Genomic DNA, 12,682 nt, shown 5'->3' on the forward strand with positions numbered 1-12,682 from the left:
CCTAATAAAAGGAGAACAAGGTATGTCCCTACATGTCCTCTGGGGAGTGGAATTCTGAAATTGATCAAGTTAAAGCCTAAACACCCCATGAGTGATCATCTGCTTTGGCTGCTCATCGTAGAGACCCTGACCTAATGTTCAGGGACCAGGTTGATGACCCCAGGTAAGTTCAGGGAGAAGCAACAGCCAGGTGCAGAGATAGGAAAAGACCCAGGTGTTTGCTGAGTATCTGCCATGCACCAGGTGCTGCACAAACATCGGTCCCATGAGATCCTCACGGTAAACCCGTAAGCTCACTACTCACGTCACATCTTTTTGTAGATGAGAAAATAGAAGTTTAGAAAAGTTAAGAAACTAGCTCATGAGTCCTTCAGTTAGGCCTCAAAGAAGAGATAGGGTTGCAGGCAGATCTTCTTACATGAACCAACTAAACCAGAAACACCACAAATGTTCACCAGCAGGAGAACGAATAGGCAAATGGTGGGATACTCACCTAGAAAATGGACTATTACTCAGAAATATAAAGAAATAAACTACTGATACACACAACAAAATGATCAAATCTCAAAAACAATTATGCTAAGTGAAAGAAACCACACAAAAGTGTACAGACTGTATGACTGATTCCATTTGTATAAGGTTCTGGGACATGCAAGTTAATGTATAGGAATGATGGTCATTCTAAGGGTTGGGAAGACTGGAGATGGGAAGGGAAAGGGGAAGGAAGAGGGGAAGGGAGAGGGGAAGGAAAGGGGAGAGGAAGGGGAGGGGGAGGGGAGAAGAGGGTGGAGGGAAGGGGAAGGGAAGAGCAAGGGGAGGGGGGTAATAAGGAGAGGGGATGGGAGAAGGGGGAGGGGAGAAGGGGGAGGGGAGGAGGGGGAGGGGAGGAGGAGGGAGAAAGGAGGGGAGCTGGAAAGAGGGATTTCTAAGGTCCTAAGGGACTTTTGGGGTGATGGGTATGATCATTACCTTCATTGTGGTGATGGTTTCTGGGTATACACATATAACAAAACTGATCAAAGTATATACTTTAAATATGTGAAGATTATTGAATCTCATGCAAATTTCATTGAACCTGTTTAAAAAAGGAAAGGATCTCACCCATGAGCTAGCTGTCAGCTAGGCCTCACACCTTCAGGACCTGTGCACTCCATCCTGCACCACGTGACCTCAGCAGGTTTCTGAGATGGCAGGGGCTTCAAGGCTGCCTTTCTGCCCCAGGCCCTGCCCTCCCAGATAAGTGTGGCCCTCAGCACAGCACCCTGGATCACCTTCCTGCCCCCATCACTCCCCAGGCACAGCAGACTCCCGCTCCTCAGGCCTCTTGATCCCACCTTTCTAGGGCGCCTACCTCCCACTGCTCCCCACTGCTGCTGACTACCCTTATTCTGCACAGAAGGAACACAGAGGAGGTAGCAATCGAAGCTTTCTAGAGCTGCTGTGGATGCTGGGTCATCTGGGGCAAGGTGGAAAGGGGTTGGCTGAAAGAGCTGATGTGGGGGTGGGGTGGGATGTGGTGTCTGGGTCCTGGTGGACGTGCTGGGCCATGCAAGCAATGTCTGGGTACCACCTGTTTGCAGGTAGAGCCAAAGGACAGTGTTGATTTGGGAGTGTGAGGGGCTCACACTGTAGGATGAACACACCTGGGGACCACGTCCTAACACTAACCTTGTCTTCCCCACCCCACCCCACCCCATGCTGATGTCCACCTCTGATACTGAGAAAAGAAAAGGTGGTGAACGTTTATGGCAAGCTCAGCATTTCCACCCATGCTCTCCAGTGACCTTGGTGCATCTATGGCAAAGAACTGTCCTCATGAAGGACGTGATATCTTGTTTACCTTCCACTATCCCCAGTAAAAAACAAACAAAAAAAAACTTAAAAGGGAATATATAATATTACTTCTCCTTTATCCCATTTTGTCTCATGCAAGATCAGATCAAGGCAGTGTGCTAGGGAAATAGTTATTTCTAAAGCAAGATATCATCTGTTTGGCCCTGGCCGGTTGGCTCAGCAGTGGAACGTCGGCCCGGCGTGTGGAAGTCCCAGGTTTGATTCCTGGCAGGGCACACAGGAGAAGCGTCCATCTGCTTCTCCACCCTTCCCCCTCTCCTTTCTCTCTCTCTCTCTCTTTCCCTCCCACAGCAAAGGCTCCACTAGAGCAAAGTTGGCCCAGGTGATGAAGATGGCTCCATGGCCTCTGCCTGGGGCACTAGAATGGCTCCAGTTGCAACAGAGCAACGCACCAGATGGGCAGAGCATTGCCCCCTGGTGGGCATGCTGGGTGGATCCCAGTCAGGCGCGTGCAGGAGTCTGTCTTTCTGTCTCTCTGCTTCTCACTTCAGAAAAATACAAAAAAAAAAAGATATTGTCTGTTTCGCAACCTAATTATATAGACAAGGGGAAGTCCACGTGTACAGCAGATTAAAGGGCAAAGACAGACCAATTTGGACGCTCAGACCATTTGATGTCATGGAATAAAATGCATAATGTATGCGTAATAAAACAATGCAGAGAACAAAGGCACAGTTTAAACTGAGCTGAAGAACAATATTATAAAATACCTATAATTATACCTGCATGACTCAAAATGAGAGTCTCATTTAGACAATGGAAAATCAACTCTGCTCTATACCCACTGGAGTTTCGGCTGTCACTAAATTCTGAATTTCTTGCATGGCATTTAATCTGGGAGGGCGCAAGGTGAGTGAGCAAGGCCATTTCCTATTATCAAGAGTTTACGTTTCTCTAGGTGGCTGGAGAGACAGCAGTTCTGTGATGGATGAACAAAATAGGTGATAATTAATAGCAGTTAAGAAGCAGGTCCCTTACAGACTTTTGGGATTTTTGACATCACAGCTGCAGGGTTAAAGGGATGTAGCTCAGTCTGCTTTGACTAATCTTTTACTTATATTCCTATATGGATATTTTAAGTCTAGACTTTGGCCAAACCAAATGACACACACTTTACGCTCCCCACAGGAAGCAACATACTAATTTTACCTCATTTCTGAGTCACTATCCAAGGTGCTCACTGAGTACCTGGGAGGTACCAGGAAATGCTAACTGCTCCTGAGATCACTTAGTTCTTACAGTGATCCCCCGTGCAAGACTCGGCTCCATTTTACAGATGAGGAAGGTGAGGCTCACAGATGTTAAATAAATTGTCACAGAAAATTAAGGCTGAATATAAGATGAAAGCCCAGAGCCTTCTAGAAAGCATGTCCCTCTTTCAACTCACTATCATTTGTCTTAGTGGCTCCCAAACTTTGCTGCACATCACAATCACCTTGGAATCTTTCAAAATAATACAGATGTCTGTCCCACTTCCACGCTTTGTAATCTGATTGATCTGGAGTGTGACATGAGCATTGGGAGTCACCAAAAAGCTTGTTGGGTGATTCTCATGCACGGCAAGGTTTGGGGACCACTGCCTCATCATCTGGCCAGGTTACCAATGCTCTCCAGGGTGACCACGGCATGCCAAATGCTGGTGGCCAGCACTGGTTGTCCTTTAGTGAGTCTATACACGTTTGCTATCCCACAATGAGCTATAAAGGTCAGCGGGGTTTCTTCCTAAGTCCAACTATGCCCCTTTTACGTGGTATTATAGATTAAAAATGAAATAGAATATGATGTAAACCAATAATATGATTGTGTAAAGATAGTTAATGTTTCAAAATCAAATCCAATGCTTTGGAAAGATGTGATAAAAATGAGCTGTTGTTGTTTTTAAGATGCTAAAATAGATATGAATGAGAAATTATAAAGTGGAAAACATTTTAAGAATCTAGAAAAAGTCTGTACCCAGTTGCTACCCAAATATATTTTAAGATCCTGAATCACAGAAGAAAATTAAAGCAAAAACCAGATTATTAATATACATGTGCTTTATGAAAGTCAGAACCTTAATTTGAAAAATCATCTCAAAGAGAAAGCCACAGCCCTGTATCAGAAGACTGACTAAATGTACATTTGTATGTTATCAGCTGAAATAACATGTTCATGACATGCATGTATTGTTTAATAGGATTTCCCTTTTTTAACTAATTTTCTCAGTTAACTGACCAACTCCTAGCTGTTTGTAGAAAAGTATGTCTCTGAGCTTACATCATCTGCCTGTATGAAAGGCGACTGGAGGTTCCTTCTAAAACATAGCTCAACCGGATGGCAGAGAAACGCATTTGTTGTTAAAATACAGCACATAGCCCATTTGATTTAACATAACGACCAAGCACTGGTGTGTCAGGCATGCAAGCAAGCCTCAGGAGGATCCATAGATGGACAAGGTACTCTGTCCTCAGGAAACTTGTAGGCTAATGAGAGTTAGACAAGCTCACAAATGATGGAAGTCCAAGGTTGAACACGGCAATGGTGTCAGTCCCCCAGCCTGGGGACCTAGAGGAGATGGCTCGCACAGTGGGGATGATCTGAAAGGCTTTTATGGAAGAGATAGCTCAAGGGGGAAAGCGAGGTATACACAAGGTTACTTTATTGTTGATGTCACTGTCCCTTCCTCTTTCTTTCCAAAAGGAGGCAGCCCTGACCTTGGTGGCAGGTGAGATCAAAAATAAAAGTGTGAAAAGACAAATGACAGAGTCCCAAAGGACGAGGTCCCAGGATCAGGGGACAGGACAAGGAATCAAGGAGCCAGGAAGTAGCAGGCGTCCAGGAGGGGATAGGGAAACCGAGGCACAGGGACAAGGAGGTTTTGAGGCTAAGAGGAGAACGGCTGAGGCGACATGCCAGATAAACTTTTTCTTCTCCTTAGACAGGAAGCTGGTTGTCTGCTACGAGTGGTACAGTGGGGGCATGAGGTTTCAGGAGGGCTGGAACAGCTGCTCAGATGGAGGTGACCGAGGACCACGCGAGATTACTGCAGCAGTCCCAGGCTACACTGCCTGGAATACTGTTTCCCGGCCAAAGAATTTAAAAGTTATGTTACAAAAATCTAAAAATATAAAACTGTTATTTTATTATTGACCAAAGGGGAGATGAGAGCTTTGTAGCAAGCCCCCGTGTGGCTGTCCTTAGCGTATGGGGATTTGCTATGATGGACAGCAGAGGCTTGGCCACACCTCCCTTAGAAGGCATGGTTTTCCCTAGATCTCTTGTCCCACATCCACCACCCAAAAGATGGATTTCTAGAGTCCTGTGGACCACCCAGCCTGGATAGGGCATGAGCTCATTCAAGCCATTCCAACACATATAAAGAAAGAGCGGTTGGTTGTCAAAATAAAACTGAGATTAAGGAAATAGTCTGATCAGACTTGTGAACAGATGAAAGCCCACATGCACATACACTCAGTCCACACAGCCAGCCCAGCCCACACTTGGCCTCTAAGCTTTCCGAGGACACAATCAAGTGAATGAATGAATCAGAGACCTATGGTCACTCTCTTTACTCAACAAAGGGATGCTTTCAAAAACCATCCTTATCAACAGGGGTTTAAAAGTTCTGTATAGTGAACCTATTACCTGGAAGCATCAATAGGGCCATCCTGCTTGAGACTTGTAGAGCAGCTTCTGATCATAAGGGCTTTAGGGCCCCTTTTCCCAATGCAGGGATTCCCGAGAGGGTCCCTCAGCCTCGGTAGAGTTAGCTTAGCCAACCAGGAGGGGCTCCATGTCCATTGAAGAATCAGTCCCACCAATGCTCCAACAACTTCGTAAACCAGTGAATAGTTTAAGCTTAACCTACTGCAGTAGCAAAACAGTGATGCATTAACACAGAATTTTCTGTTCTCTCTTGACTGGACACGTGTGATACATTTTTGTCTACTTCCCTGTGGATCGGGGTGTGTGTGTGTGTGTGTGTGTGTATAAAATGCATATATGTACATAAGACTCAGGTGCATATACACACGGGGTATTTAGCTCCTGCCTCAGAGACCTCTTTGAATCTGACATCTAAGATTCAAATGGCCAGTTAACAGCAACAAACTCTGTTCTCTCCTTCCCTGCAGGGTGGCTAATTAATCAATTTTCCCTTAATTGAGTTCTGGCTGCCAGATCTACAGGGGTTATTCCTTACATATAAGTAAACAAAATTTCCATTTTAAACAATACACCAAGTCTCCTCATTAAATTTTAAACAGACATAAATGTACAGAAGTCAACCAAGCCGTGGGCTAGGAGGCCATGTGCGTTCCGGTGTTCTGGCCTGGTTCCCTTCCCCATAAGAAGCCAGGTGCCATTGCAGGCAGGTGACATCTCTGAGGCCTGTGGGTCCCCTCATGTCCACCTGGCCTCCTGCTTTTCTCTGTTCTCATCTACAGACACATTAGAAAGCACCCAAAGAAGTTCGGGAAGCCATTAATGGTACTTGCCTTTTTCTTTAACCCAAATTTATTATTTAAAAGCAATTTGCTTCCAGAATTTATAAAGAGAAAAAAGATGAGTTTGAAGTTAAATATTTAATACGTGCCCAACACTGGTCAGGTACTGACTGGGGCAGAATGTTGGGTTTAGGGACTGTCCTCGCCTGCACTTTTGTGGAAGCTGAGTTTTAAGTTCTTACAGTTGAAATAATTTCATTAAATTCTTCTTTGTTTTCAAGAGTTCTCCCTACTGTTGGATTCCCAATTGAGAGCAGAATTATGAAATAAAAAGTGAAAAATCAAAAACAGAGTTGTTTTCAGCTCGCTTTACGATCTGCCAGGAGGCAGAGGCCCTCCACCTCCGTGTCCCTCCTCTCAACACCATTTGGAAGCCACTTGGCTCAAGATTCAGATCTTTTGTGAGTCACCCTTTGCTGAAAGTACAAGCATTTACTGCAGTCTCTGATTAGTATTATTGTTGTTATTATTATTGACAGCTTAAAAGAATAAAATAAACATCTTTCAGACTCCCACACTCACGCAGCTGAGGGCAGGGTTTAAAGCAGCTCGGAATGCTGGGAGAAATGTGGGCGCAATCCTGTTCCTGCCCATCAAGGTCCGGACCCCGTCATTCTGTTCCTAATCCGTGTTTCCTTCTTCACAAAAGTTGTTCTAAACAGAATTTGCTGTGCATGGTGTGAGCCCTACCTTGAGAACCAATCTGCTCTGAAAGAGTCCCATTCAAAATATTTTACTGGTTGCCAAGAGAGACCAGGTCTGATGATGGTATGCCTCCCAGGCTGCCCAGGGTATGAAAGTGAGGGCCAGAGCAGGTAGCCGAGGCTGATGGGGACATCCATGAGGGCTAGCCTCAGGGAATGGGACTCCTGGCTAGGCCAGGGTTCATGGTGAGATTTCAGTCCTGAGGGGAGGGGTACAGGTGAAGTTTTTAGGTCCAGTCTACACTAGATGAGGAGGCAGCCAGAAACATAAGTGAACAACTAGTACATGCAGCAATGTGGATGAATTTCAAATGCTTCATGGAAAGAATGAGACACACAGGCCACAAATGGACCACATGATGCCATTCATAGGATATTCTGGATAATGGCAAAACTCTAAGGACAAACATTAGATCAGTGGTCTTCAGGGGCTGAAGAGAGGACTGACAAGGGACAAGAGGGAACTTGATGTGGTGATAGCTTGGTTCTATATCTTGATAGTGGTGACGGTAACATAACTGTATAGATTTCCCAAAACTCATCTAACAATTCATTAAAGGGCTATTAATAAATGTAAATTATGCCTCATTAAACAACTAAGAAGTAGGAACAATGGTAGAAGACTGGGCCAACAGAGGCGTTGGGTTGGCAGAAGGGAAGAACTTCCACTTGGGGGCAACAGATGTCCCCAAAAACCATCTACAGTATATTGGCTTGCAATACTCTGGGCCACAAGGAGACTTGGGGAGCCAAGGTGGATGTCTTCATTCCAGGCTCCACCACCAATCAGCTGAGCTGACTGCCTTCGTGCTAGCTGGTTAGCCTCACCACTTCCATTCACCAGAGTCGGTCTGCTCACTCGGGGTTCCTGTTTGCTTGTTTTGGCATCAAGCATCCTTGAGACAATCATTCAGAAAGCTCTGGGGGCCAGCTGGCTGTGTTTTAAATGTTCTACAGAGGTGGACACTGAGAGACTGTGAAAATGGCTGCCTGGCCAGCCCAGCCTGTGGCCCACCGCTGGCCTTAGAAAGCCCAGTGAGGTCAACTGACCACTTTGCCATGGTCCAAGATCCCACCTACATACTCAGCTGAGCACTGGCACCCACCCACTGGGCACAGACATACATTACTTGACAGTCAAAGGCTAGAGCACTGTACCAGGCCAGTGAACTTTGAAAACATCCAGGAGTGGCCTACACAACCCAGAGTTGGGTTCCTGGTAGTACAGCTCTCACAGAGATGGGCCTGGATTTTTATAAAGAAGTGTCACTGACGGGCACTGCCTGACGGAGGGACACAGCCAGAGCCTGGTTAGTCATTCAGATGTCTGATTTATAGACTACTTGGACAGCATGACTTGGTATGATTAACCAGCTCATGATTAAGAACATGTTGCTAGGGCACTTTGGTGGATAAAAGTTGGCCTTTGTGGTGAGTACCTTTCAAAGTTTGTGAACCAAAAGATACCACTGAACGGCTCTTGTGCTTCTTAACTCTGTTCTCTCACATCCTACAGTAATGACATTCATAAATTACCTTGACCAAAGCAACTCTCTTCTCTTAGACAATTCAAAAGTCAACTTCAGCCCAGACTCAGCGATGGTCTGGAACCACAAATCAGTGGACTGCAGGCTGGTGAACAAAAGACCATAGTCACCCTGATTCAGGGTGGGCTTCTCCCTAGCGAGGGCGGGAGGACCCAGAGCCTGACTTACTTCCCCCTTTCCCACTCTTCTCCATGCGGTACTGGTAGATGTGCAGCGTGAAGAGCATGTGGGAGTTGCGGTGGTCTTCCTCGTCGCAGTCCTGCTGGTTGCCACGGCGTGAGGCGATGGCGGCGTCCAGGAAGAAGGCGGCCTTCTCCGCGGTGGGCGCCCGCAGCTCGCTCTGGTTCTGAAGCTGGAAGACACAAGCGAAGAGCTGAGGCTGTGGGGCGAGGGCTTGCCACCCCCCTGCCCGGCTGCCTGCTCAGCATCTTAAAGCTACCTGCCTTGCCAAGGCCCAAGTCCTTCTGAACATGGCCTAGACTCGTGTACAATTCTCAGCTTACTCTATGTACCTCTGAAGATTCACACTGAGCACATTTATTGGGGGACACCTAGTGTTCCCTGTTTTACCATTTAAGTAGAGTCTGAAAATAGCAGATATGAAAGGCAAAGGGACGGGACCAGAGGACCGCTCATTACCATGCTGGGCAGCCCATTTCCCTAAGAAAACACAAGGGATGGGACTGTGTTTGAGGGATATGCCAGCATCCAAGGGAGGAGACTGTATCTGAGGGATGGGACTGCCTCCACTTTCCAAAGACTAGATGGCTGCAGACAGGTAGGTTGCAAAAATACGATTTTGTCGATAGCTTTGATGTCCCAAAGAAGTGAAAGAACTTGGTTAGCTTTAACTCAACTCCCATTTTCCCCCAGCTTATTTAATTAAAGCCAATTTTAGACCCCATTCCCTGGCATATTTATGAACAAGAAGGGTAAAAAATGTATGAAACCACCCAATACACTTGAACGTCTCATCTACCTCATTTAAGAGATATCTAGCCCTGGCCGGTTGGCTCAGTGGTAGAGCGTCGGCCTGGCGTGCAGGAGTCCCGGGTTCGATTCCCGGCCAGGGCACACAGGAGAAGCGCCCATCTGCTTCTCCACCCCTCCCCCTCTCCTTCCTCTCTGTCTCTCTCTTCCCTCCCCACAGCCGAGGCTCCATTGGAGCAAAGATGGCCCGGGCACTGAGGACGGCTCCATGGCCTCTGCCTCAGGCGCTAGAATGGCTCTGGTTGCAATAGAGCAATGCCCCAGAGGGGCAGAGCATCACCCCCTGGTGGGCATGCCGGGTGGATCCCGGTCGGGAGCATGCGGGAGTCTGTCTGACTGCCTCCCCGTTTCCAACTTCAGGGGGAAAAAAAAAGAAAAAAAAAGGGATATCTATTTTTCTCATTAGTTACTAAATTCATGTGCATGGCATACTCATTGATTAAAGAAAGCATTGTGGGCAGCGTGGCTAAACCCTTTGAGATCCCTGGGCATCACAGTAAACCTTCATCAGAACAATATTATCAGAGTTTCACCAGTACTCTCTTTTTGGGGAGAGAAAAGGAAATTCATTAATTCTGATTTCTTATGGAAATGATTTGCAGTATATGTTTCTGGGTTGGTTGAAATTCTGAAAATTTTCTATTCTCGCCATACCTATGATTCTGGACTCTGAAAGCTGATATTTGGGATCTGAGGCCATAAAAATCTTCAAACTTCAAAAGGAGATTCTGTGGTGCTCACTGTATGCACTCAGTCTGGCCAAAGAATAAACCAAAGAATTTTTAAGATCTTTCAACAAGAAAAGTTAATCCTCTTTTTCACCTTTGGTTAGCCAGACCTCTCACCTACACAGAGCTTCATCAGTGGAGAAGGGAATGAATGTCATAGCGTATCTAGGTGTCTAGGTGATTCTCGGAGCAGGAACAGGGAGCAGGTGGACACTGATTTCCACCCCTGTGCTGTGTAGTTACCATCAGAGCATGTCTTACACTTCAGAACAGTGGTTCTCGAAGTGTGGTCTCTGGACCAGCAGTAACAGCATCACCTGGGAATTTGCTAGATAGAAAGGCTCATTTTGGAGCTCCAGCCCAGGACAACTGCATCAGAAACTCTAGAGGAGAAGCCCAGTAATCTGTGTTGTAACAAGTCCTATAGGTGACTCTGATGAAGACTCAAGTTTGAGAACCACTGGATTAAGGTTTTCACAACCACCAGTTTATATTCTAATTAGGTTCCACATTCAAATGGTATCTGATGCAGCTGTTAACACTATGAACCGCTAATTTTAGTCAGACATGGTACCCAACCTGTGGGTGTTGCTGAGAACAAATCACACAATCACAATATAATTGCTGTGGGTGTTCTAGTGACCTCGGGGGAAACATCTAAGAGGGCTTCCTGGATGATGTAACATGTAGCAGAGGCCTAAAGGAAAAGGAGTTAGCCCAGTGGTCGGCAAACTCATTAGGCAACAGAGCCAAATATCAACAGTACAACGATTGAAATTTCTTTTGAGAGCCAAATTTTTTAAACTTAAACTACATAGGTAGGTACATTCCTTATTGAGGTAGCGACCACACATGGTATTTTGTGGAAAAGCCGCACTCAAGGGACCAAAGAGCTGCATGTGGCTTGTGAGCTGCAGTTTGCCAACCAAGGTGTTAGCCAGGTGAAGAGCCAGAGGGAAGGAGGAGGAGTCCACACACAAGGAATAGAATGTATGAAGGTTCAGAGGTAAGAGGGAGCAATACTGGTGCCTTAGGGTTTTGTTACTGAAAGTGTGGTCAGTCGCTGGGGAGTCTGTTAGAAACGCATCATCAAGGGCCCCCCGCTCAGACCTACTGAACCCAAATCTGCATTTTAACAAGACCCCCAGCGATTCATTTACACACTGAAGATTTTCAGGGCCCTGGTTTCCTTTTATCTTTTTTAATTTTTCTGAAGTGAGAAGCAGGGAGGCAGAGAGACAGACTCTCACATGCACCCGACCAAGATCCACTCAGCATGCCCACCAGGGGGCGATGATCTGCCCATCTGGGGCATTGCTCTGCTGCAACTGGAGCCATTCTAGCGCCTGAGGCAGAGGCCACAGAGCCATCCTCAGCATCCGGGGCCAACTTTGCTCAATGGAGCCTTGGCTGCAGGAGGGTAAGAGAGAGATGGAGGGTAAAAGAGAGATGGAGAGAAAGGAGAGGGGGAAGGGTGGAGAAGCATAGAGTTGCTTCTCCTGTATGCCCTGGCTGGGAATCGAACTTGGGACTTCCACATGCTGGGCCGATGCTCTACCACTGGCTGAGCCAACTGGCCAGGGCAGGGCCCTGGTTTCTTTGAGGACTTAAGTGCAATTAAAGAGGCATGGCAAGAAGGGGAGTGGCCTTGGAAATCTGGAGGAGTTTAGGAATGAAAGATTCATAATAGGAACAGAAGGATCTGAGCTGTGGGAAGAACATGGCAGGTGGGAGAAGAAGGGAGAATCCTCATCTGTGGAAACGATCCCACTCGGGATGAGGCAGGGACAAACTGAACAGGTGCCTACCTATACAAGGAGGCCTTGGCTAAAACTAGACAAGAAAGTCTCCTGCTAGAGATGGGAAGAACTGATTATTCTGGATGTGAACCAGGCTGCTCCTGAGCCATACCGACACCCATAGTCACACAGCAAGACAGAAACGCTCAAAACAGGCATGACCTCCTAAAGAGGCAAACTGGAGTGTCTCTTGGCTTCCACAGTTCTAGGAATTCTACCACAGTTCTAATTAGAAGGTGGTTATTAGTTTTTCCTATAGCATTACTAATCCGACTGCAGACCGGTGCCAGGAAACAGTTTATAGAGCCATAAACAGCCCTAGTAATGGCTGTAGCTATTTGTGCACAGCAGTAAATATTTCGGTTTGTTGTTAAACAAAAGAAAGATTGTGCTTTTTTTTGCACCCCCACCCTGAAAGGGGTGTAAAGAAAGTAAATTCAATTTCCTTGCAATGCTACAACAATTGTGATTCCTGCTCATTGTCAATTAGATTCAAGGTACAAATATTTAGGTTGGGCGAGCAGATGGCCCCACAGCTGGTGGCCATAAAGTTCCAGTCCACTTTAAAGTAAACAC

The 12,682-nt window shown here is 46.4% G+C and overlaps 1 protein-coding gene across 1 annotated transcript in view; it reads right to left on the reverse strand.

Moving 5' to 3' along the window:
* Positions 1-12,682, reverse strand: part of KIF26B (kinesin family member 26B) — a 467,067-nt gene that overhangs the window by 45,885 nt on the left and 408,500 nt on the right. Inside the window, exon 9 of the mRNA XM_066381702.1 lies at positions 8,758-8,941. Within this exon, the coding sequence (XP_066237799.1) occupies positions 8,758-8,941 (184 nt within the window). The remainder of the gene's footprint in view (positions 1-8,757; positions 8,942-12,682) is intronic.

The sequence above is a fragment of the Saccopteryx leptura genome, chromosome 1 (genome assembly GCF_036850995.1).
Source record: "Saccopteryx leptura isolate mSacLep1 chromosome 1, mSacLep1_pri_phased_curated, whole genome shotgun sequence".
Classification (NCBI taxonomy): Eukaryota; Metazoa; Chordata; class Mammalia; order Chiroptera; family Emballonuridae; genus Saccopteryx; species Saccopteryx leptura.